General features: G+C 47.3%; 2 protein-coding genes and 1 long non-coding RNA gene across 4 annotated transcripts in view; all 3 read left to right on the plus strand.

The window, feature by feature from the left end:
• LOC130296879 (oocyte zinc finger protein XlCOF7.1-like) overlaps window positions 1–18764 on the plus strand; it is a 51349-nt gene extending 32585 nt beyond the window's left edge. The window contains exon 7 of the mRNA XM_056548891.1: window positions 17471–18764. Within this exon, the coding sequence (XP_056404866.1) occupies window positions 17471–18309 (839 nt within the window). The 3' untranslated portion in view covers window positions 18310–18764. The remainder of the gene's footprint in view (window positions 1–17470) is intronic.
• On the plus strand, window positions 9344–11722 carry LOC130297395 (uncharacterized). Its single transcript, XR_008849509.1, has 3 exons — window positions 9344–9754; window positions 10729–10831; window positions 11616–11722. It is a non-coding gene; the product is annotated as an uncharacterized LOC130297395 (long non-coding RNA).
• The window catches only part of LOC130296845 (gastrula zinc finger protein XlCGF57.1-like), a 37752-nt gene continuing 27223 nt past the window's right edge, over window positions 13917–24445 (plus strand). For both annotated transcript variants that reach the window (XM_056548859.1, XM_056548852.1), the window contains exon 1: window positions 13917–14046. The gene's annotated coding sequence lies outside the window, so the exon portion shown is untranslated. The remainder of the gene's footprint in view (window positions 14047–24445) is intronic.

The raw sequence follows: 24445 nt of genomic DNA on the forward strand, positions 1-24445 counted from the left end.
AAAAATGTGCACAAAAAATTGTTTCGGCAACTGAGGCGCAGAAGGAAGACCTGGAAGAGGGATAAAATGTGCCATCTTGGAGAAACGATCAACGACCACCCAAATAACTGTGTTGCCATGGGATAATGGTAAGTCTGTAATAAAGTCCATAGCAATCTGAGTCCATGGTCGCTCAGGAACAGGCAGAGGATGGAGGAGACCGGCAGGCTTCTGGCGAGGGGTCTTGTCCCGGGCACAGACTGTACAAGCCCGAACAAAATCACCAACATCAGCTTCCAGGGTAGGCCACCAATAAAAACGAGAGATGAGCTGGACGGATTTTTTGATGCCAGCATGGCCGGCGAGGTGTGAGGAGTGTCCCCACCTGAGAATCCTGAGGCGCTGGCGTGGAGGGACGAAGGTCTTACCTGGAGGAGTTTGTCTGATGGAAGCTGGAGAAGCGGAGATCAGACAGTCAGGAGGAATAATGTGTTGCGGGGAAGCTTCCATTTCAGAGGCATCCGAGGAACGAGAGAGAGCGTCAGCCCTAATGTTCTTGTCAGCAGGGCGAAAATGAATCTCAAAGTTAAAACGGGCAAAGAACAACGACCACCTAGCCTGGCGAGGGTTCAGCCGTTGGGCAGACTGAAGATAAGAGAGATTCTTGTGATCGGTGTATATAATAACTGGGTATTTGGATCCCTCCAGCAGGTGCCTCCATTCCTCGAGAGCCAGTTTTATGGCCAGTAGTTCTCGATCACCAATGGAGTAGTTTTTCTCCGCCGGAGAGAAGGTCCTAGAAAAGAAACCACAAGTAACAGCATGTCCGGAAGAATTTTTCTGTAGGAGTACAGCTCCAGCTCCCACCGAGGAGGCGTCTACCTCCAGTGAGAAGGGTTTAGATGGATCAGGTCTGGAGAGTACGGGAGCAGAAGAGAAGGCAGTTTTGAGATGGTTGAACGCCTCTTCCGCTTGAGGAGGCCAGGACTTAGGGTTGGCGTTTTTCTTGGTTAGGGCCACAATTGGGGCCACAAGAGTGGAAAAATGTGGAATAAATTGTCTGTAGTAATTGGCAAACCCCAAGAAACGTTGGATAGCTCGGAGTCCGGAGGGGCGTGGCCAATCCAATACGGCTGATAGTTTGTCCGGGTCCATTTGGAGTCCCTGGCCAGAGACTAAATATCCTAGGAAGGGAAGAGATTGACATTCAAAGAGACATTTTTCCATTTTGGCATATAACTGATTGTCCCGAAGTCTCTGAAGAACCATGCGGACATGCCGGCGGTGTTCTTCTAGGTTAGAAGAAAAAATCAAAATATCGTCCAGGTAGACCACAACACAGGTATATAATAGATCACGAAAAATTTCATTTACAAAGTCCTGGAAGACTGCAGGGGCGTTGCAAAGCCCAAAAGGCATAACCAGATATTCAAAGTGTCCATCTCTGGTGTTAAACGCGGTCTTCCACTCGTCCCCTTCCCTGATGTGGATGAGATTATATGCACCTCTTAAATCCAATTTGGTAAAGATGTTGGCGCCACGTAGGCAGTCAAAGAGTTCCGAGATAAGAGGTAGGGGATGGCGTTTTTTTATAGTGATTTTATTAAGACCGCGGTAATCAATGCAAGGTCGTAAGGAGCCGTCTTTTTTGGAGACGAAGAAGAATCCAGCTCCGGCAGGGGAGGAAGACTTGCGGATAAATCCCCTTTTAAAATTTTCTTGGATGTACTCCGTCATGGCTTGTGTTTCCGGAGCAGACAGAGGATAGATTCTGCCCCGGGGTGGAGTAGTACCAGGGAGGAGGTCAATAGGACAGTCATAAGACCTGTGAGGAGGCAAAGTCTCTGCTTGTTTTTTGCAAAAAACATCAGCATAGTCCAGATAGGCCTTGGGGAGACCAGGTATCGGAGGAGCCATAGGGTTTTGACTGACAGGACTGGGGGCAGACATGAGACACTTTTTGTGGCAAGTAGTACCCCAGTTCTTGATCTCCCCGGTGGTCCAATTGAGGGTAGGGGAATGGCGTTGAAGCCAAGGTAGTCCAAGAAGAATTTCAGAAGTGCAGTTAGAGAGGACCAGAAATTCAATCTTTTCGTGATGAGGTCCCAAGCACATTAAGAGGGGTTCCGTGCGGTAACGCACAGGACAGTCCAATCTTTCACCATTAACAGAGGCGATGTAGAGGGGTCTGGCGAGACTGGTCACTGGGATGTTGAACCTGTTAACGAAAGAGGCCAAAATAAAATTTCCTGCAGATCCGGAATCCAAGAAGGCCACAGCTGAGAAGGAGAAGGTAGAAGAAGAAATCCGCACAGGCACAGTAAGATGTGGAGAAGCAGAGTTCACACCTAGAGCTGTCTCACCTTTGTGCAGAATCGGAGTGCGTCTTTCCTGATGTGGAGGTCGGATAGGACAATCCTTCAAGAAGTGTTCGGTACTGGCACAGTACAGGCATAGGTTCTCAATGCGGCGGCGTGTCCTCTCTTGAGGTGTCAGGCGAGACCGGTCTACTTGCATAGCCTCCACGGCGGAAGGCACAGGAACAGATTGCAGCGGACCAGAGGAGAGAGGAGCCGGGGAGAGAAACCGCCTCGTGCGAACAAAGTTCATATCCTGGCGGAGCTCCTGGCGCCTTTCGGAAAAACGCATGTCAATGCGGGTGGCCAGATGAATAAGTTCATGCAGGTTAGCAGGGATTTCTCGCGCGGCCAGCACATCTTTGATGTTACTGGATAGGCCTTTTTTGAAGGTCGCGCAGAGGGCTTCGTTATTCCAGGACAATTCGGAGGCGAGAGTACGGAATTGGATGGCATACTCGCCAACAGAAGAATTACCCTGGACCAGGTTCAGCAGGGCAGTCTCGGTAGAAGAGGCTTGGGCTGGTTCCTTGAAGACACTTCGAATCTCCGTGAAGAAAGAGTGTACAGAGGCAGTGACAGGATCATTGCGGTCCCAGAGCGGTGTGGCCCATGACAGGGCTTTCCCAGACAGAAGGCTGACCACGAAAGCCACCTTTGACCTTTCAGTTGGAAATTGGTCCGACATCATCTCCAAATGCAGGGAACATTGCGAGAGAAAACCACGTCAAAGTTTAGAGTCCCCATCAAACTTGTCCGGCAATGATAAACGGAGGCTGGATGCGGCCACTCGCTGCGGAGGAGGTGCAGGAGCTGACGGAGGAGATGGTTTCTGAAGCTGTGGTAGAAGCTGCTGTAGCATCACAGTTAGCGCAACAAGGCCACCAGCTGTCTCAACTATCTGTTGCGACTGCTGGGCGACCACTGTGGTAAGGTCAGCGACAACTGGCAGCGGGACCTCAGCGGGATCCATGGCCGGATCTACTGTCACGATTCGGCTGGCTGGAGGTGGATCCTCTGTGCCAGAGAGGGATTGACGTGGACCGTGTTGGTGGACCGGTTCTAAGTTGCTACTGGTTTTCACCAGAGCCCGCCGCAAAGCGGGATGGACTTGCAGCGGCGGTAGCAACCAGGTCGTATCCACCGGCAACGGCTCAACCTCTCTGACTGCTGAGATATGCGCGGTACAAGGGATTAGACAAGAGCAGGGTCGGACGTAGCAGAAGGTCAGGGCAGGCAGCAAGGATCGTAGTAAGGGGCAACGGCAGGAGGTCTGGAACACAGGCTAGGAACACACAAGGAAACGCTTTCACTGGCACAATGGCAACAAGATCCGGCAAGGAAGTGCAGGGGAAGTGAGGTAATATAGGGAAGTGCACAGGTGAAGACACTAATTAAAACCCATGCGCCAATCAGTGGCGCACCGGCCATTTAAACCGCAAAGACCCGGCGAGCGCGCGCCCTAGGGAGCGGGGCCGCGCACGCCGGGGCAGCACAGACGGGGAGCGAGTCTGGTAAGCGGGTCGGGATTCGCACCGCGAGCGGGCGCGTCCCGCATCGCGAATCGCATCCCGGCTGGGAACATTATCACAGCGCACCCGGTCAGCGGGTCTGACCGGGGCGCTGCGAACAGGAGAACGCTGTGAGCGCTCAGGGGTGGAGCGGGGACCCGGAGCGCTCGGCGTAACAATATCTTTAAATTATTATATACAGTATATTATGTCCCCATCATACAGGAGATATCTTTATATTATTATTATATACAATATATTATGTCCCCATCATACAGGAGATATCTTTATATTATTATATACAATATATTATATCACCATCATACAGGAGATATCTTTATATTATTATATTATATACAATATATTATATCCCCATCATACAGGAGATATCTTTATATTATTATTTACAATACAGTGGGGATCAAAAGTTTGGGCACCCCAGGTAGAAATTTGTATTAATGTGCATAAAGAAGCCAAGGAAAAATCTCCAAAAGGCATCAAATTACAGATTAGACATTCTTATAATATGTCAACAAAAGTTAGATTTTATTTCCATCATTTACACTTTCAAAATAACAGAAAACAAAAAAATGCTGTCTGCAAAAGTTTGGGCACCCTGCAGAATTTATAGCATGCACTGCCCCCTTTGCAAAGCTGAGACCTGCCAGTGTCATGGATTGTTCTCAATCATCATCTGGGAAGACCAGGTGATGCCAATCTCAAAGGTTTTAAATGCCCAGACTCATCTGACCTTGCCCCAACAATCAGCACCATGGGTTCTTCTAATCAGTTGTCTAGAAATCTGAAACTGAAAATAGTTGATGCTCACAAAGCTGGAGAAGGCTATAAGAAGATAGCAAAACGTTTTCAGATGTCAATATCCTCTGTTTGGAATGTAATTAAGAAATGGCAGTCATCAGGAACAGTGGAAGTTAAAGCAAGATCTGGAAGACCAAGAAAAATATCAGACAGAACAGCTCGCAGGATTGTGAGAAAAACAATTAAAAACCCACGTTTGACTGCATAATCCCTCAAGAAAGATCTGGCAGACACTGGAGTTGTGGTACACTATTCCACTATAGATACTTGTACAAATATGGTCTTCGTGGAAGAGTCATCAGAAGAAAACATCTTCTATGTCCTCACCACAAAAATCAGCATTTGAACTTTGAAAATGAACATATAGACAAACCTGATGCATTTTGGAAACAAGTTCTGTGGACCGATGAGGTTAAAATTGAACTTTTTGGCCGGAATGAGAAAAGGTACGTTTGGAGAAGAAGGGGAACAGAATTTAATGAAAAGAACCTCTGTCCAACTGTTAAGCATGGGGGTGGATCAATCATGCTTTGGGGTTGTATTGCAGCCAGTGGCACAGGGAACATCTCATGAGTAGAAGGAAAATGGATTTAAAAAAGTGTCAGCAAATTTTGGATGCCATCTGTGAAAAAGCTGAAATTAAAGAGAGGATGGCTTCTACAAATGGATAATGATCCTAAACACACCTCGAAATCCACGGTGGATTACATCAAGAGGCGTAAACTGTAGGTTTTCCCATGGCCTTCACAATCTCCTGACCTCAACATAATCAAAAATCTATGGATAGACCTTAAAAGAGCAGTGCATGACAGACAGCCCAGAAATCTCAAAGAACTGGAAGACTTTTATAAGGAAGAATGGGCAAAGATACCTCAAACAGGAATTGAAAGACTCTTTGCTGGCTACAAAAAGCGTTTACAAGCTGTGATACTTGCCAAAGGGGGCAGTACAAGATATTAACTCTGCAGGGGGCCCAAACTTTTGCAGACACCATTTTTTTTATTTCTGTTATTTTGAAAGTGTAAATTATGGAAATAAAATGTAACTTTTGTTGACATATTATAAGAATGTGTAATCTGATGCCTTTTGGAGATTTTTCCATCTTTCCTTGGCTTCTTTATGCACATTAATAAAAACGTTTACCTGGGGTGCCCAAACATTTGATCCCCACTGTACAGCTCTACTGTGTACACATACAGCTCAGCTACATGTACATTACACATATACAGCTCTACTGTGTACACATACAGCTCAGCTACATGTACATTACACATATACAGCTCTACTGTGTACACATACAGCTCAGCTACATGCACATTACACATATACAGCTCTACTGTGTACACATACAGCTCAGCTACATGTACATTACACATATACAGCTCTACTGTGTACACATACAGCTCAGCTACATGTACATTACACATATACAGCTCTACTGTGTACACATACAGCTCAGCTACATGTACATTACACATATACAGCTCTACTGTGTACACATACAGCTCAGCTACATGTACATTACACATATACAGCTCTACTGTGTACACATACAGCTCAGCTACATGCACATTACACACAGCTCTACTGTGTACACATACAGCTCAGCTACATGTCCATTACACACATACAGCTCTACTGTGTACACATACAGCTCAGCTACATGTACATTACACATATACAGCTCTACTGTGTACACATACAGCTCAGCTACATGTACATTACACATATACAGCTCTACTGTGTACACATACAGCTCAGCTACATGCACATTACACATATACAGCTCTACTGTGTACACATACAGCTCAGCTACATGTACATTACACATATACAGCTCTACTGTGTTCACATATTGCTCAGCTACTTGCACATTACACATATACAGCTCTACTGTGTACACATACAGCTCAGCTACATGTACATTACACATATACAGCTCTACTGTGTACACATACAGCTCAGCTACATGCACATTACACATATACAGCTCTACTGTGTACACATACAGCTCAGCTACATGTACATTACACATATACAGCTCTACTGTGTACACATACAGCTCAGCTACATGTACATTATACATATACAGCTCTACTGTGTACACATACAGCTCAGCTACATGCACATTACACATATACAGCTCTACAGTGTACACATACAGCTCAGCTACATGTACATTACACATATACAGCTCTACTGTGTACACATACAGCTCAGCTACATGTACATTACACATATACAGCTCTACTGTGTACACATACAGCTCAGCTACATGCACATTACACATATACAGCTCTACTGTGTACACATACAGCTCAGCTACATGCACATTACACATATACAGCTCTACTGTGTACACATACAGCTCAGCTACATGTACATTACACATATACAGCTCTACAGTGTACACATACAGCTCAGCTACATGTACATTACACATATACAGCTCTACTGTGTACACATACAGCTCAGCTACATGTACATTACACATATACAGCTCTACTGTGTACACATACAGCTCAGCTACATGCACATTACACACAGCTCTACTGTGTACACATACAGCTCAACTACATGTACATTACACATATACAGCTCTACAGTGTACACATACAGCTCAGCTACATGTACATTACACATATACAGCTCTACCGTGTACACATACAGCTCAGCTACATGCACATTACACATATACAGCTCTACTGTGTACACATACAGCTCAGCTACATGCACATTACACATATACAGCTCTACTGTGTACACATACAGCACAACTACATGTACATTACACATATACAGCTCTACTGTGTACACATACAGCTCAGCTACATGCACATTACACATATACAGCTCTACTGTGTACACATACAGCTCAGCTACATGCACATTACACATATACAGCTCTACTGTGTACACATACAGCTCAGCTACATGCACATTACACATATACAGCTCTACTGTGTACACATACAGCTCAGCTACATGTACATTACACATATACAGCTCTCATGTGTACACATACAGCTCAGCTACATGCACATTACACATATACAGCTCTACTGTGTACACATACAGCTCAGCTACATGTACATTACACATATACAGCTCTACTGTGTACACATACAGCTCAGCTACATGTACATTACACATATACAGCTCTACTGTGTACACATACAGCTCAGCTACATGCACATTACACACAGCTCTGCTGCAGACATATATAACACACACATACACAGCTCTGCACCACGCACATCACACACACACAGCTCTGCTGCATACACATAACTTCAGCTCATCCAGCAGCGATCACAACCAGCACAGCAGAGTCCTGCATACACTGAGCAGATGAGCCTAGAGCAGCAGCCCCTGATCATGTGACTCCTCCTCCTCCATGTGACTGATCACATGACTGATGACATCATCACAGGTCCTGTAAGGACAAGGACACCACAGGTGGAGGTATGTGTGTGTGTGTGTGAGATCTTCTCTATTGACTCGTTCCCAGATTAGGTTTTGTTTTCATATCTTCTTTCTTTATGTCTTTATTTCTATACATTTTTTCTGGACACCATTTAGGGAGTAAATAACTTATTGACTTTTGTTGAATTTAATAACTTTTTTGAGGGGGTAAAATGGTAAAGACAACTGGGTGGACTGGAACTGGGGACATTCCCACCAAATGAATCACATAAATGATCAATAACAGAAATGGTATAAAGTAAATAAACAAAGCAACAGCAGGAACGCAAACAACTTTACAAGAGAGAGTAGAGGTCAAGGAGGGGGAGATGTAGGGGGAAGGACCAGACCGGATGCAGGACACCAAACATAAGGGGCCACCACAATGTAGCACCCAGCAGCAGATGAAGGACAGCCATTGGAATTAGGCTGCATACACACTGCGGTTGGAGTATACAGCTGCCGGATCCGGCTGGGGGAGGGGAAAACCATGCACTTCCGAACCCCAGCCGGACCGGCACCGAACTCCATTGACTTTAAAGGGGTAGTCCAGTGGTGAAATACGTATATCCCCTATCATAAGGATAGGGGATAAGTTTGAGATCGCGGGGGGTCCGACCGATGGGGCCCCCTGAGATTTCTCTGTACGGGGGCCAGGCTCTCCGGACAGATAGCGGGTGTCGACCTCCGCACGAAGCGGCGTCCGACACGCCCCCTCAATACATCGCTATGGCAGAGCCGGAGATTGCCGAAGGCAGCGCTTCAGCTCTGCCATAGAGTTGTATTGAGGGGACGTGTCGGCCGCCGCTTCGTGCGGAGGTCGACAGGAACCCTTCCCGCGGGCTGTCGGGGCCCCGTACAGGAGATCACGGGGGGCCCCAGCGGTGGGACCCCCCGCGATCTCAAACTTATCCCCTATCCTTAGGATAGGGGATAAGTTGTTCACCATTGGGTCACCACTGGACTACTCCTTTAATGAGCCGACCAGAGTCAAACAGTGACTCCGGTCGGCTCATTTTTGCCCTGTATCAGGTTTTGTGACCGGACCTAAAACTGAACTGTACTGTAGTTTTAGGTCCGGTCACAAAACCGGATACGGGCAAGTCGGCTCATTGAAGTCAACAGAATTCGGTGCCGTTCTGGCTGGGGTGCGGAAGCGCACATTTTTTTCCTCCCCCAGCCGTATCCGGCAGCCGTACGCTCCAACCACAGTGTGAATGCAGCCTTAAGTAGGAGAATAAGACCATCAGGACTATCCTGAAATTGCATCTACGGTGACCATGTCTTTGGACACCTAGAGGGACAAGGACAGAGAAGAGAAATGTAGGCTCTAGTCACCATCAACAGAAACCAGAGGGGAGAACGTTTTTACATCTTGGTGGAGATCTCATAGTGATGAATAGAACTCCACAGATGGAGCCCTCAGCAGAGCCGCATCGCCAACTGGTGGAGTCCACATGTGGCCAAATAGCATGAAGCCGGATGGGCACCCCATACCCCCTAGACAAGATGATGGTCCTATTGGAAGACCTTTGACGGCTGCGCTGGAGCCAATTGCAAATCATCTTCCTACTTAGCAACACAAGAAGGAGGCAGCTGGTCTGGAGGAGAATCCAGCACTGAGTAAGTTGGGGAGAGGGCATGCCTTAAATGAAAACGGTCATCCTGTTCACCCACACTAAGCCCAATACACCGGGTTATAGCGCGGGTGAACAGGAGACTGATGCGGGCTCTCTGACTAATATACATACCTTCTGTCCGGCGCCCAGTCCCTCCAAAGATTGTCTTCAGTCTTCGTTGAATTTCACGCTGGAGGTGTATGTGGTCATTAGGTTCCGCACCTCCCTGCAAAAACCCCCGGGTACTTCTGTATGGGCAGGGTACCGACCGTATACGGCTCTGCGGGCAGATACCCTGGTTAACACCTAGGTGGATGCTGGGAGCATTTTCGGTCCTTTAGTAGCTTTGGTGAAAAGGGACATTGAACCTGGATCCTTGCAGGTGCCTTTTGGCCCGAAGGGGAAGGGTAGGTTTATTGGGGGCCGCTCTACTTTTGGAAAAGGGCTTTGCGATAGACTGCATCGTTTTTTTTAAGTGTAACACGTTTGCACTTTTTCTTGCACCTTGGGTGATTGAGAGCACGTTCCTCGGCTCTTAGATAAAATATTGCTCATATTTCTTAATAAATAAAGCCAGCCCTTAATAAAGCATTGCAATATCTACCATCAAATGGTCTTGGTTACCTATTATTGTTAGGCAATGCGCCTTTATTAGGCCTTCTGACACTATGGGGGAGATTTATCAAAACCTGTCCAGAGGAAAAGTTGCCCAGTTGCTCATAGCAACCAATCAGATCGCTACTTTCATTTTGCAGAGGTCTTGTTAAAAATGAAAGAAGCGATCTGATTGGTTGCTATGGGCAACTGGGCAACTTTTCCTCTGCACAGGTTTTGATAAATCTCCCCCTATGTTCAAATCCACCCAAGAGAAAGAATAAATCATCTACGCTCATATATCTTCAAATGTTTCTCCATCTAATTTCTCTATTTCTTGTTTTTTTATCTTGGTTTATCTTCTATCCATTTATGTTACTACAGAAAACGATCATCTGTCCAATCAACAATGAAGAGAGACCGAGACAAGATGGCCGACAGGATCATAAACCTCACCCTAAAGATACTCTTCCTGCTTACTGGAGAGGTGAGGGATTCTGGGAGTGATGTCACATGACCTCATTCTTATCTCTGTAATAGATGGATATGACTGGAGAGGTGAGGGATTCTGGGAGTGATGTCACATGACCTCATTCTTATCTATGTAATAGATGGATATGACTGGAGAGGTGAGGGATTCTGGGAGTGATGTCACATGACCTCATTCTTATCTCTGTAATAACAGATGGATATGACTGGAGAGGTGAGGGATTCTGGGAGTGATGTCACATGACCTCATTCTTATCTATGTAATAACAGATGGATATGACTGGAGAGGTGAGGGATTCTGGGAGTGATGTCACATGACCTCATTCTTATCTATGTAATAGATGGATATGACTGGAGAGGTGAGGGATTCTGGGAGTGATGTCACATGACATCATTGTTATCTATGTAATAACAGATGGATATGACTGGAGAGGTGAGGGATTCTGGGAGTGATGTCACATGACCTCATTCTTATCTATGTAATAACAGATGGATATGACTGGAGAGGTGAGGGATTCTGGGAGTGATGTCACATGACCTCATTCTTATCTATGTAATAACAGACGGATATGACTGGAGAGGTGAGGGATTCTGGGAGTGATGTCACATGATCTCATTCTTATCTATGTAATAATAGATGGATATGACTGGAGAGGTGAGGGATTCTGGGAGTGATGTCACATGACCTCATTCTTATCTATGTAATACAGATGGATATGACTGGAGAGGTGAGGGATTCTGGGAATGTATGTAGTGATATTAATGTGTCTCTCCATACACAGGATTACACAGTAGTGAAGAAGTCCTCTAGTGGGCGCTGTCGGGCCCTTGTGTGTGAAGGACGGGGAAGAACCCTGAGCCCAATCCCAGGGCCCCCACCTCACTCCCTGATACATGAGGAAATGGATGAACAGAAGATCCTAGAACTGATCAACAAGATGATGGAGCTGCTGACTGGAGAGGTGACCCTGCTGGGAATGCTGGGACATTATACAGTAATGGAGGGGTCTGGTGATGACTGGAGAGGTGACACTGCTGGGAATGCTGGGACATTATACAGTAATGGAGGGGTCTGGTGATGACTGGAGAGGTGACACTGCTGGGAATGCTGGGACATTATACAGTAATGGAGGGGTCTGGTGATGACTGGAGAGGTGACACTGCTGGGAATGCTGGGACATTATACAGTAATGGAGGGTCTGGTGATGACTGGAGAGGTGACACTGCTGGGAATGCTGGGACATTATACAGTAATGGAAGGGTCTGGTGATGACTGGAGAGGTGACACTGCTGGGAATGCTGGGACATTATACAGTAATGGAGGGGTCTGGTGATGACTGGAGAGGTGACACTGCTGGGACATTATACAGTAATGGAGGGGTCTGGTGATGACTGGAGAGGTGACACTGCTGGGAATGCTGGGACATTATACAGTAATGGAGGGTTCTGGTGATGACTGGAGAGGTGACACTGCTGGGACATTATACAGTAATGGAGGGGTCTGGTGATGACTGGAGAGGTGACACTGCTGGGAATGCTGGGACATTATACAGTAATGGAGGGGTCTGGTGATGACTGGAGAGGTGACACTGCTGGGACATTATACAGTAATGGAGGGGTCTGGTGATGACTGGAGAGGTGACACTGCTGGGACATTATATAGTAATGGAGGGGTCTGGTGATGACTGGAGAGGTGACACTGCTGGGAATGCTGGGACATTATACAGTAATGGAGGGGTCTGGTGATGAGTGGAGAGGTGACACTGCTGGGACATTATACAGTAATGGAGGGGTCTGGTGATGACTGGAGAGGTGACACTGCTGGAAATGCTGGGACATTATACAGTAATGGAGGGGTCTGGTGATGACTGGAGAGGTGACACTGCTGGGAATGCTGGGACATTATACAGTAATGGAGGGGTCTGGTGATGACTGGAGAGGTGACACTGCTGGGAATGCTGGGACATTATACAGTAACACCACTGGAGGGGTCGGGGTGATGACTGTATCATTGTGTGTCAGGTTCCTATAAGGTGTCAGGACGTGGCGGTCTATTTCTCCATGGAGGAGTGGGAGTATGTAGAAGGACACAAGGATCAGTACAAGGATCAGGTGATGATGGAGGATCAGCAGCCCCTCACATCAGCAGGTAATAGACATGACTATATACACACGTCCTCTCATTATTTGTATGTAAAGAATGAATTCAGTCTCTGTATGTGTTCCCTACAGTCAGATCCAGTAAGAGAACAGCAGCAGAGAGGTGTCCCCGTCCTCTTCTTCCACAGGATCAGGATCAGGTAGATGGAGATATTCCCTATGATCTGTAGAAGGGCTGTGAAGCTCTTGTGTTCAGTCTTGTTTTATCCTACAGTATTATATGCTTTATACTTGTGGAATGAGAAAGGTGGAGATGACAGGATAAAGCCGACCATAGACATTACATGTTGTCTGGATCTTCTCACAGTTTTCTGACTATGGAGACTGCTGGTTGGAATAAGGAACCAACAGGTTGGATTTATACCCATCTGATCCTTTATTTCCCCCGAGACAAACCCCAGAGGTGTCTGGCAGGAGCTGATCTCCTCCACTGACACAACCTGAAGCCTGTCTAGCCATGGGGGATATACATGTGTATGAGGGTCCTGAGGTTATTGATCCATTATCTAATATCAATGTTCAGCTTCTAGGAGACCTGCAGCTATGGGGCTCAGATAACTCCTCCTGTCATTGTTGGTCCTCCACACTAATAACCTTTTTTATTCATCTAAACAATTTCACATGACCTCTATTGCCTGATGACTTTTACAATATTCCTTTCACATCTTATGAATCAGGGTGAAGATCTGAAATATATTAATGCTCTAGAGACAGATGTGAGCGGTGATGAGCAGTATAAGGAGGCCATTCCTACAGAGAAAGATCTAATCTATATTAATGCTACAGTCATAAAGGAAGAAGAAAAAGAGACAGATGTGAGCGGCAATGAGCAGTATAAGGAGGACATTCCTACAGAGAAAGATCTGATCTATATTACTAATACTACGGACATAAGGGAAGACGAAGAGACAGATGTGAGCAGTGACGAGCAGTATAAGTACGACATTCCTACAGAGAAAGTGTATATTCATACTACAGATATAAGAGAAGAAGAGACAGATGTGAGCAGTGATGAGCAGTATAAGGAGGACATTACTACAGGTAGCCGCCCAGGTGAGTAGTGACCATTAAATGCAATAAAGAGACACAGCCCCATAGCAAAGGTGTTCTATAGTTATTCTTATTCCTACCAAATGTGATCCCAGTCTTTTTCCCGATTCTGCTGTCTGCTTCTTAGTGTACTGTATCAACCCTCCTGTTTATAGTCTGGACTGCTGACCACGACTGTCCTTGACTACACCACTTTGCCTCCAGCCTTTGACCTATGCCTGGATCCAGACTTTCCATTGCTTGACCCCTTTGTGTCTTGCAGCAACCAGGTAGTCAAATGTGAAAATAATACTATGGCACTCCGGGAGATATTTCGGGTGCACGGGTACGGTCCTCGGCCTCAGATTTATCGTATTGCTTGGGAAGACAGGAGATAAGTGTGTGTGCGGATTTCTGCGAAAGGTGCTGAAGGACCAAATGTCATTTGAATTGTATTTACTTATGTGGATTGCCATTAAAGATTACCAGGAAGTTTAAAGAGGTTATCCAGAAATAGAAAAACAGAGCTAATTTCATTTAGAAACAGCTCCAGGTCTGTCTCCAGGTTGTGTTTGGTATTACAACTAGGCTCCATTCACTTCAATGGAACTGTGCTGCAGAACCACACCCAACCTGGAGACAGACGGGGAGTAGTTTTTTCTGTTCCTGGATAACCCCTCCCGCCACAGGATGTATGCATACATCATAGTTGCTTACTCATTAAAGGGGTACTCCGCCCCTAGACATCTTATCCCCTATCCAAAGGATAGGGGATAAGATGTCAGATCGCCGCGGTGCCGCTGCTGGGGACCCCCGGGATCCCCGCTGCGGCACCCCGCCATCATTACAGCACAGAGCGAGTTCGCTCTGTGCGTAATGACGGGCGATACGGGGGACGGAGCCGCGTGACGTCATGGCTCCACCCCTCGTGACATCACGGCCCGTCCCCTTAATGCAAGTCTATGGCAGGGGGCGTGACGACCGCCGCGCCCCCTCCCATAGACTTGTATTGAAAGGGGCGGACCGTGACATCACAAGGGGCGGAGCCATGATGTAACGATGCTCCAGCCCCTGTATTGCGCGTCATTACGTGCAGAGTGAACTCGCTCTGTGCTGTAATGATAGTGCATTGCCGCAGCGGGGATCCCCAGCAGCGGCACCGCGGCGATCTGACATCTTATCCCCTATCCTTTGGATAGGGGATAAGATGTCTAGGGGCGGAATACCCCTTTAACGCAACTGGATGTATGCATACGTCCTAGCCATCTCCTGCACAGCGTGAAAAAAAAGAAAATAAATGCTCCTTTCCCAATAAAGCATATTTCCCAATATACCATTTTTGTTTTGATCTGACTTTTAGATCGCTTTTTATTAACTTTTTATGGTATAAAAAGGGACCAAAAATAAGCGTGTACGCCATTGGCCGTGCGGTTTAATTATCGATTTATTTTTTATTTCCGACATTTACGCACACGGCAGTACCACATATGTATATATTTATTTTTATTTACATGTTTGTTTTTTTTATGGGAAAAGGGGGGTGATTTGAACTTTTATTAGGGAAGGAGTTAAATAATATTTATTAACTTTTTTCCCACTTTTCCCCCCCAATATTATATCTCCCATAGGGGGCTATAACATGCAGTACTTTGATTGCCAGCACTGTTCAATGCTATTCCATCAGTCAATTGCTCAAGCCTGGATCTCAGGTTTGGAGCAATCAATCGCCGACTGGACGCGCCGGTGGCAGGTAAAGGGATCCTCCGCTCGCATCCTAGCTGATCGAGATGATGGGTGACGCGCACTATTAGCCCCGGTTCCCGGCTAACATTAGCCGCCGGGACCAACCCGATATAACGCAGGGTCACTGCGGGACCCCGTGTTATATCGCGGTAGCGGGAGCAGGATTTACAGGTACGCCCTGCGTCCCAAAGGGGTTAAAATAGGAACTAAAAAAATAAAAAATAGAAAATAGAGCTAGTAGGGGGAGATTTATAAACTGTGCAGAGAAAAAATTACCCAGTTGCCCATAGCAACCGATCAGATTGCTTCTTTCATTTTCAGTGATGACTTTAAAAATGAAAGAAGCGATCTGATTGGTTGCTGTGGGCAACTTTTTTCTGCACAGTAACGGATAATGCTCCCCCATAGTAATTAGAAAATGTTGTAAAACCTTTTGTGAAGTATTTTTTTCTTGAATTATAATCCAGTTTTTGTTAGAGGTTACTTAAAGGGGTAGTCCAGTGGTGAAAAACTTATCCCCTATCCTAAGGATAGGGGATATGTTTGAGATCGCGGGGGGTCCGACCGCTGGGGCCCCCCTGCGATCTCTCTGTACGGGGGCCAGGCTCTCCGGCCAGATAGCGGGTGTCGACCTCCGCACGAAGCGGCGGCTGACACGCCCCCTCAATACATCTCAATGGCAGAGCCGGAGATTGCTGAAGGCAGCGCTTCGGCTCTGCCATAGAGTTGTATTGAGGGGGCGTGTCGGTCGCCGCTTCGTGCAAAGGTCGACACGCCCCCTTCCCGCGGGCTGTCTGGGCTCCGTACAGGAGATCGCAGGGGGCCCCAGCGGTCGGACCCCCCGCGATCTCAAACTTATCCCCTATCGGATAAGTTGTTCATCACTGGGTCACCACTGGACTACTCCTTTAAAGATAAACCCTATATTGTTGCGATGTGGATCTCTACATGGTTATAAACATTTTACTGTGGAATGTTGTATTGTCCCTTGACGTCTTAAGACCATGTTCACATGATAGAATTTCTGTGCGGAATTCCATGTTAGAATTCTGCACGGACATTCCCCAGCATGATTTCAGCCAGATTCTGCTGCACTGCGTGCACTGTGTAATTTCAGCAGAAAGGATAGACATGTCCACACGAAACTGCATTGCCGTCTATGATACAGCGCATTTCTGAGCGGTCCTAGCATCAGCATGTTCTGCCAGCTTCCTCATCCTGAAGAGAGAGAGAGAAAGGGTGGAAATTAAAGGGGTACTGTTCCGAACGCTGGAGCTGGAAGTTTGTGATGTCATAGCCACGCCTCCTCAATGCTAGTCTATGGGAGGGGGCGTGACAGCCGTCTTGCCCCCTCCCATAGACTTGCATTGAGGGGGCGGGACGTGATGTCATGAGTAGGCGGGGCTATTACATCACGAACTCCCAGCTCCAGTGTTCGGAACAGTTTGCTCCAAACGCTGAGCACCGGAGTACCCCTTTAAGAGGTTGCTTAGGTAAGTACTCAAGTTTGGCCCATTTGGGCAGCAAACCCTTGTAACAATGGATGGCATAGGGCATAGCTAAAAATATTCTACATTCACAACCACTTGTTTCATTTTCCGTTTTACACCAGATAATGCACTAACTGAATTTTTCTACTTGCCTACCTACTTAAAAAAATAACAATTTTTGGGGACATATTACATATTACCTTTATTCTTGGCAGATGACTGTACCAGGAGATCAGAGGAGAATCTTATATCTTCAGATTATAAAGCAGATGATGATATCACACAAGATACATATGAAGAACATTCCATTATCCCAGATACACCCTCAGCCCTTCACAGACAAGATCTGTCATCTTGTAAGCAAACAGATCACACAGGAGAGAAGCAATCTTTATGTTCAGAATATGGGAAATGTTCTACTGTTAAATCAAACCTTACTCAGCATCTGAGAACTCACACAGGCATGAAGCCATTTTCATGCCCAGAATGTGTAAAATGTTTTACTCAGAAATTAGATCTTATTTACCATCAGATGACTCACACGGGAGAGAAGCCATTTTCATGTTCAAAATGTGGTAAACATTTCACAGCTAAATCAAATCTTTTCCGACATCAAAGGATTCACACAGGATATAAGCCGTATTCCTGTTCAGAATGTGGCATATGTTTCAGTCAGAAATCAAATCTTGTCGACCATCAAAAAATTCACACAGGGGAGAAGCCATTTTCATGTTCCGAATGTGGGAAATGTTTTACTCAGAAATCAAATCTTGTTGACCACCAGAGAACTCACACAGGAGAGAAGCCATACTCATGTCCAGAATGTGGCAAAGGTTTCTCTCGTAAATCAAATCTGGTTAACCATCAAAGAATTCACACAGGGGAGAAGCCGTACTCATGTTCAGATTGTGGGAAATGTTTTACTCAAAGATCAACTCTTGCTAAACATAAAAAGAGTCACACAGGAGAGAAGCGATTTGTATGCCCAAAATGTGGAAAAAACTTTGCTCAGAAATCACAACTTCTAAATCATCAAATAACTCACACAGGATAGAAGAAGATTTCATGCTCAGAATGTGAAAAATGTATTAATGAAATGGGGGTCACTAGCCCCCTCAGTGAACATTTATTTAAATGAGCACTGTCAGATCCAAAAACTTTTTATATGTTGTTACTGATGAAAATTAAAGATCTTTTTGTAATATGGCTGTTTAAAATATTTTGAATATTTAATAATGAAAACGGCCCCCGAAAATCCCACCACTAGGGGTCCCCATACCTACTAGGACACTATTCAGTCCTGCGGGAGCATTGGGCTTGTGCATGAGTCCTGGACAAGACATGACTCCTGGACAAGGCTGCATGAGCAGGTGCACCAACCACTTCCCACCACCAGAATGGAGGGACATGCCCCCTCCCACCACACACCAATCCCCTCCCACTACAAGGGAGGAACACGCCCCCTTCCCGAGAGGATTTCTAACACTTTGAGCTAATGAAAAAGAGGGATTTTTATAATAAATATAGGTGACAGAGGTATAAACATTAGATGTACATACCCCCCCAACAGTCCTGCTGTCTCTCTGAGGGGTCCCCACTGCTGTTTAGCTCCATGGACCCTCCTCCTACCTCTACCAACTGTCTGGTCTGAGGGCCCCCCCCTTGACCCCCCTATACCCTCCAGCTGGTGTGAGCCCACATACATCTAATGACCCCCTTCTGCCCCCCACACTCTCCTGTTGTGGGGTTCGCAGCCCCCTCATGGGGGTCTTCCAGCCTGTCATCCTGGCAGCTACCGACTACCAGCCCCCCCCCTCGACCTGTCTCCACTACAGCTGTACCAGGTGCTTGTCCCCCACTGGTGCTCCCGGCTGAGATTACACTATCAGCTCCTCGGGTCTCTGCTCACCCAGTTCTGCCTGCTGCTGCAGCTGATCATATTCTGAGAGATCATCCGGAGTTACAATCGCTCCTCCCTCTGCTTCCTTCTAAGCAGGATCTTTCATCTCTAACAACAGACCTGAGCACGGCCTGGTGACAGGACCTCTAAGTGGTGCAGTCGGAGTTGGATTCCCTACGTACCTCTGTACAAGAGCTTCAGTCCTTCAAGGACTCTGTCCAGCAAACGGTGGACTCTCTCCGCTCTGAACTGTCTACCCACATTCATCACCAGCATCTTCTACACTCACAGTTTGAGATCTGGTAAACTAGAAATCACCAGAATAATATCCATGTGCGGGGCCTTTCTGAGTTGGTCCGCACTCAGGACCTTCTCCGTCTCGCACCCCCATTGAGATGGACAGAGCACACTGGGCCTTGTGCCCTCAAAGCACTGACCCCCTGAAACTGAGGGATGTGATTTTCTGCTTGCACTACTATGCTGTCAAGGAAGAAATTTGCGAAAGGCTCGACAGCTGAGAGATTCGGAGTTTGATGGGATCCGTCTGCAGTTGACCTTCCCCGTCATACTCTTAGACAGCGTGCATCCCTGAAACCATTGCTTGCTGTCCTCCAGAACCGGAATATCCCGTACTGCTGGGGCTTCCCATTTGCTCTCTCTATCCGCATGGATGATAAGTTGTTGACTCTCCGATGCCCATCGGACTTACCTCTGTTTCTACAAACCCTGGGACTGCCTCCCCTGGACTTGCCCCACTGGGACGAACTCTTGAGGATTCCATATGTGCAACTTTCCACTGATGTCCCGCCAGGAAAAGTCTCCTCCCTGAATGCTGCTGCACCTCGTCCGCAGAGGTCCCAAAGTCGGTCCCGCAGTTCCACTCGTTCCAGACAGGGGTCCCAATGCTCTCCATGAACTAACCTGCGGGCCCCATGTTATAGTCATCGCTGACTCACCTGTCCTGACCATGGCTGATTACTTCCAGTTTTGCCTTCTGTTGCGACGTCCGGTGCCTGACTGCCGGACTCTACCACCTGCTACCGGGACTGATGAGTATATCTACATTTTTGTGCCCCACTAATTTTGTATTTTCCTGCTGTTTTCCTCCCCTTATTTTTCTGTTGATTAATGCTGTTTATATTGGCGGTTGTCCCTTATTTATTTATTTTTTTTCAACTGTAAATTTTTATTAAAAAAAGAGTTTTCACAATACACAATGGGAACAAGATCATAACAGCATAAGGGACCCAAAGGTCAAAAAGGCAATCAGGCAGAATTATAACCATTAGACACTAGTAAGCAACACCAGCCCCCCCGGTCACTCTTAGACCCAGCCGTAGCCAGGTAGGAATATCGATGGAAACGAGTACCAGGGGCACAAGTATAGTAAATCAAGAGGAAAGGGGGGAAACAAAGAGGTAGATAGAACCGGACATGATCAAGGCGGATTCCAATCAGTGAAACGTTCCTACGGCGCCCACACAGAAAGAAATAGTGGCACAGTGTCATTCAAGGAAGCAGTGAGATTTGAGAGAGCGGATTTCTAGAGCCCAATGCAATACAGTGGCCTCGTACCACGGATTCCCACAGCACCGCATGGGAGGACACAGATCCATCATTAGTGGCAAAATAGTCAGTTATCGAGTCCCGGGAAGATGGAAACTTATGTAAGGAGTCATTGAGATGCCAATGGCAACGTCTAGAATAGGAGGTAAAAAGGGAAAAGGAAAGGAGGAGTGGACCATGATCTGATCATGGGATGGGTCCTAGGGAGGCATCTGCAAGCATACTAACCATGGGGAGATTGCCAAAGAAATAGTCAATACGGGTATGAAGCTTTTGAGGGTGAGAGTAGAAAGTAAAAGAACGGTCAGTAGGGTGGTTAATACGCCAGAGATCATAGACAGAGGAAGCACGGACCAAGCACCTAAAGACAGAGAGGCGCGTCCATAGACGGGAAAAAAACTAGATTAAAGTTCCCCCTAGTAGCCAAGCAGAGGGTGGGTACGGGTGGAGACGAGCAAGAACCCTTTGCAGAAAAGGGATCTGAGAGAAGTTAGGGGCATAGAGATTGTAGAGAAGGAGCTGCTTACCCCCCAGAGAATCCTCAACTATAATAAAGCGACCCAAGGGATCAGCATAATGGGAGGTAACCATGAGAGGACAGGTGCAAGAGATAAGGATAGCCACCCCAGCAACCTTCCGAGGAGCAGAAGCCATAAAAACCTGGGGGTACAAATGATGGAGAAATTGAAAGGTGCCGAATGGTCAAAGTGAGTCTCCAGAAGGTAGACTATATCGGCCCAGCTCCCACAGTAGGAGGCACCTCTTTAAGGGGGGAGTTAAGACCCTTGGCATTCAAGGAGACACACTTAGCCATGAGGAGCTAAGAGGGACAGGCACAGGATTGGTAGCAAAATGGCAGGCCATCAAAGAAGCCATCCAAGATAGTGAGGAGCACCACGAGCCTGAAGCGACCAAGCCACGTCCACTCACATCCGAAGCACCTAAAAAAGAAACAGAGAAAGAAAGAAGGAAACAGAGAGCACAGAACTGGAGACCAGACAGGAGACCGATGGACGATAACAAAGGACAATACAAATGGACAACATATTATGAAACAAACCAATGACCGAATGGTCAGAGCAGAGGCCAAAGAACAGGGAAAATGCAAGGATAACAAACATCCTATCCAGAACACTATCATTGCCATAGACTCAATGGGGGAAACAGAGGAACGCACCCAAAAGAAACCACCATACCAATGAAGCAATCAAATAAACACTGACCAATTAAATCCAAAGTTAGCAATTATAACATTAACAAGGCATTCAATGGAGAAGCAATCAAACAAACACCGCCAAGCCTAGGTAGTGAAAAGGACTGTTACAGCATGCTTCAAAGGAGTCCTCAGGGCAGATCAGCAACAGGGCTCCGCAGATTCTGGGAGGCAATCCTCCGACCGGTAGCTGGGTGCTTAGCCCTGACAGACTGCCACACAGGGGGCAGAGGGGGAGGAGAGAGACCCCAATCAACCAGTTGTGGGACAGGTAAGTCCAGGGCAGAACAAAAGGCCGGAAGGTCAGAATAAGCACGCAAAACAGCAGAGCTTCCATCTTTGTGGGCTTGTAGTGCAAACAGGATGGACCACCTGTATGGGATTTGATGGTAGCGGAGAATCACCAGAAGAGGCTGAAGCATCCTTCACTTCTGTAGGGTCTCCCAGGACAAGTCCTGATATAGCTGCACAGTAGCACCATCAAAGTCAAACTGTCTCATGGACCGTGCTTTAGCCATCATCACCTCCTTCACCTGAAAGTCCGCATGACAGCAAATGACATCTCTGGGGGGACCATGAGAGGGTTTAGGGCAGAGGGCTCTGTGTGCACATTCCAGTTTAATCTGGTGGGACGAGGGTTCGCCCAGAATCATGTTGAATATAGCTTCCAGCATAGCAGCAAGATCCTCTGATTGGGTCGCTTCAGGAAGGCCACAGACCCGACTGTTACGGCGGCAACAGTTATCCAGGTCCTCCACATGATCATGAAGGTCGCTGAGAAAATCCGACTGGGAAACAATGGTGAACTGGAGGCGTGCAATGTAGGCCCTTGTATTGTCATGCTCTTCTTCAAGCCGCTCCACCCTGTCAGACACATGCTGGAGATCCTGACGGAGAGAGGAAATTTCAGCTCTACACGTGTCTTTGACTTCAGAGATGAGGGAGCGAAAGTCCTCTTTAGTAGGGATTTGTGAAAGGAGTTGACTCAAATCAGGTGGAAAAGACAAGGAGGCAGGCACACCTGAGCAGTCCAGGCCAGGATCAGAGGCTGTATCCCACTGAGGCAAAGCAGCTGCAGGCTGGGTGGGTTCTGGGGATGAATGTGTAACAGCAGAGTTCCTCTGCAGGGAGGAGAGGGAGCCCCCTAGAGAATTCCTGGAGATCATCTTAGGCATTTAGAGACCCCGGGCGGAGAGGAGCCTCAGGACAAACCCCACAGGGAGAGAGGACTGGGGAATCTGTAGAGGCTGCCCAGATCCCAAGCACTGCTGAAGGCAGCAGGGGGGCGTCTAGAGCTTCACTGGGGAGAGCAGGGGTTAAAGAAGGCTCCCTAGTATCCCCTGAAGCACCTTCAGTGGAGGCAGGGACCTCCCCTCTCACTAATGCTGCCCAAGATGGTGGGGTGCAGCCCAGGGAGGAGGTAGGCAAAGGGCTAGCCGTTGCTGGATGAGGGAGGCTATCCAGGTGGGAGACCTTGTCTTCAAGAGCCCTTGAAGATGCACTCACCGAAGAACTCTGCAGGCCAGCAGGGGAATCCTAAGCGCTGCCCAGGTACTGAGTGGCCCCAAGGCCTGCTGGGGAGGAGAAGGGCACAGCTGCAGAAGGAAGCGTCGCCGGAGGTCCCTGGGACGCCGGCGTGGAGTGTTGCCTCTGGTGTCCCTGTTGCAGGGTTACAGGGGAGCCAGAAGAGATTTCGGGCACTTGCACGGCTTGCGACAGCGCAGCGCCCACTGACCAGGAGCGGAGTCTCCTTACAGGAACGTCGGGAGTTGGCGGGAGGCCCGAGGCCGGAGCAAGAACAGCCCACACAGAGAGAAATAGTGGCACAGTGTCATTCAAGGAAGCAGTGAGATTTGAGAGAGCGGATTTCTAGAGCCCAATGCAATACAGTGGCCTCGTACCACGGATTCCCACAGCACCGCATGGGAGGACACAGATCAATCATTAGTGGCAAAATAGTCAGTTAAGCACTGTAGTATCGAGTCCCGGGAAGATGGAAACTTATGTAAGGAGTCATTGAGATGCCAATGGCAACGTCTAGAATAGAAGGTAAAAAGGGAAAAGGAAAGGATAACAAACATCCTATCCAGAACACTATCATTGCCATAGCCTCAATGGGGGAAACCGAGGAACGCACCCAAAAGAAACCACCATACCAATGAAGCAATCAAATAAACACTGACCAATTAAATCCAAAGTTAGCAATTATAACATTAACAAGGCATTCAATGGAGAAGCAATCAAACACCGCCAAGCCTAGGTAGTGAAAAGGACTGTTACAGCATGCTTCAAAAGGAGTCCTCAGGGCAGATCAGCAACAGGGCTCCGCAGATTCTGGGAGGCAATCCTCCGGCCGGTAGCTGGGCGCTTAGCCCTGACAGACTGCCACACAGGGGGCAGAGGGGGAGGAGAGAGACCCCAACCAACCAGCTGTGGGACAGGTAAGTCCAGGGCAGAACAAAAGGCCGGAAGGTCAGAATAAGCACGCAAAACAGCAGAGCTTCCATCTCC

Source organism: Hyla sarda, chromosome 1 (genome assembly GCF_029499605.1).
Source record: "Hyla sarda isolate aHylSar1 chromosome 1, aHylSar1.hap1, whole genome shotgun sequence".
NCBI lineage: Eukaryota > Metazoa > Chordata > Amphibia > Anura > Hylidae > Hyla > Hyla sarda.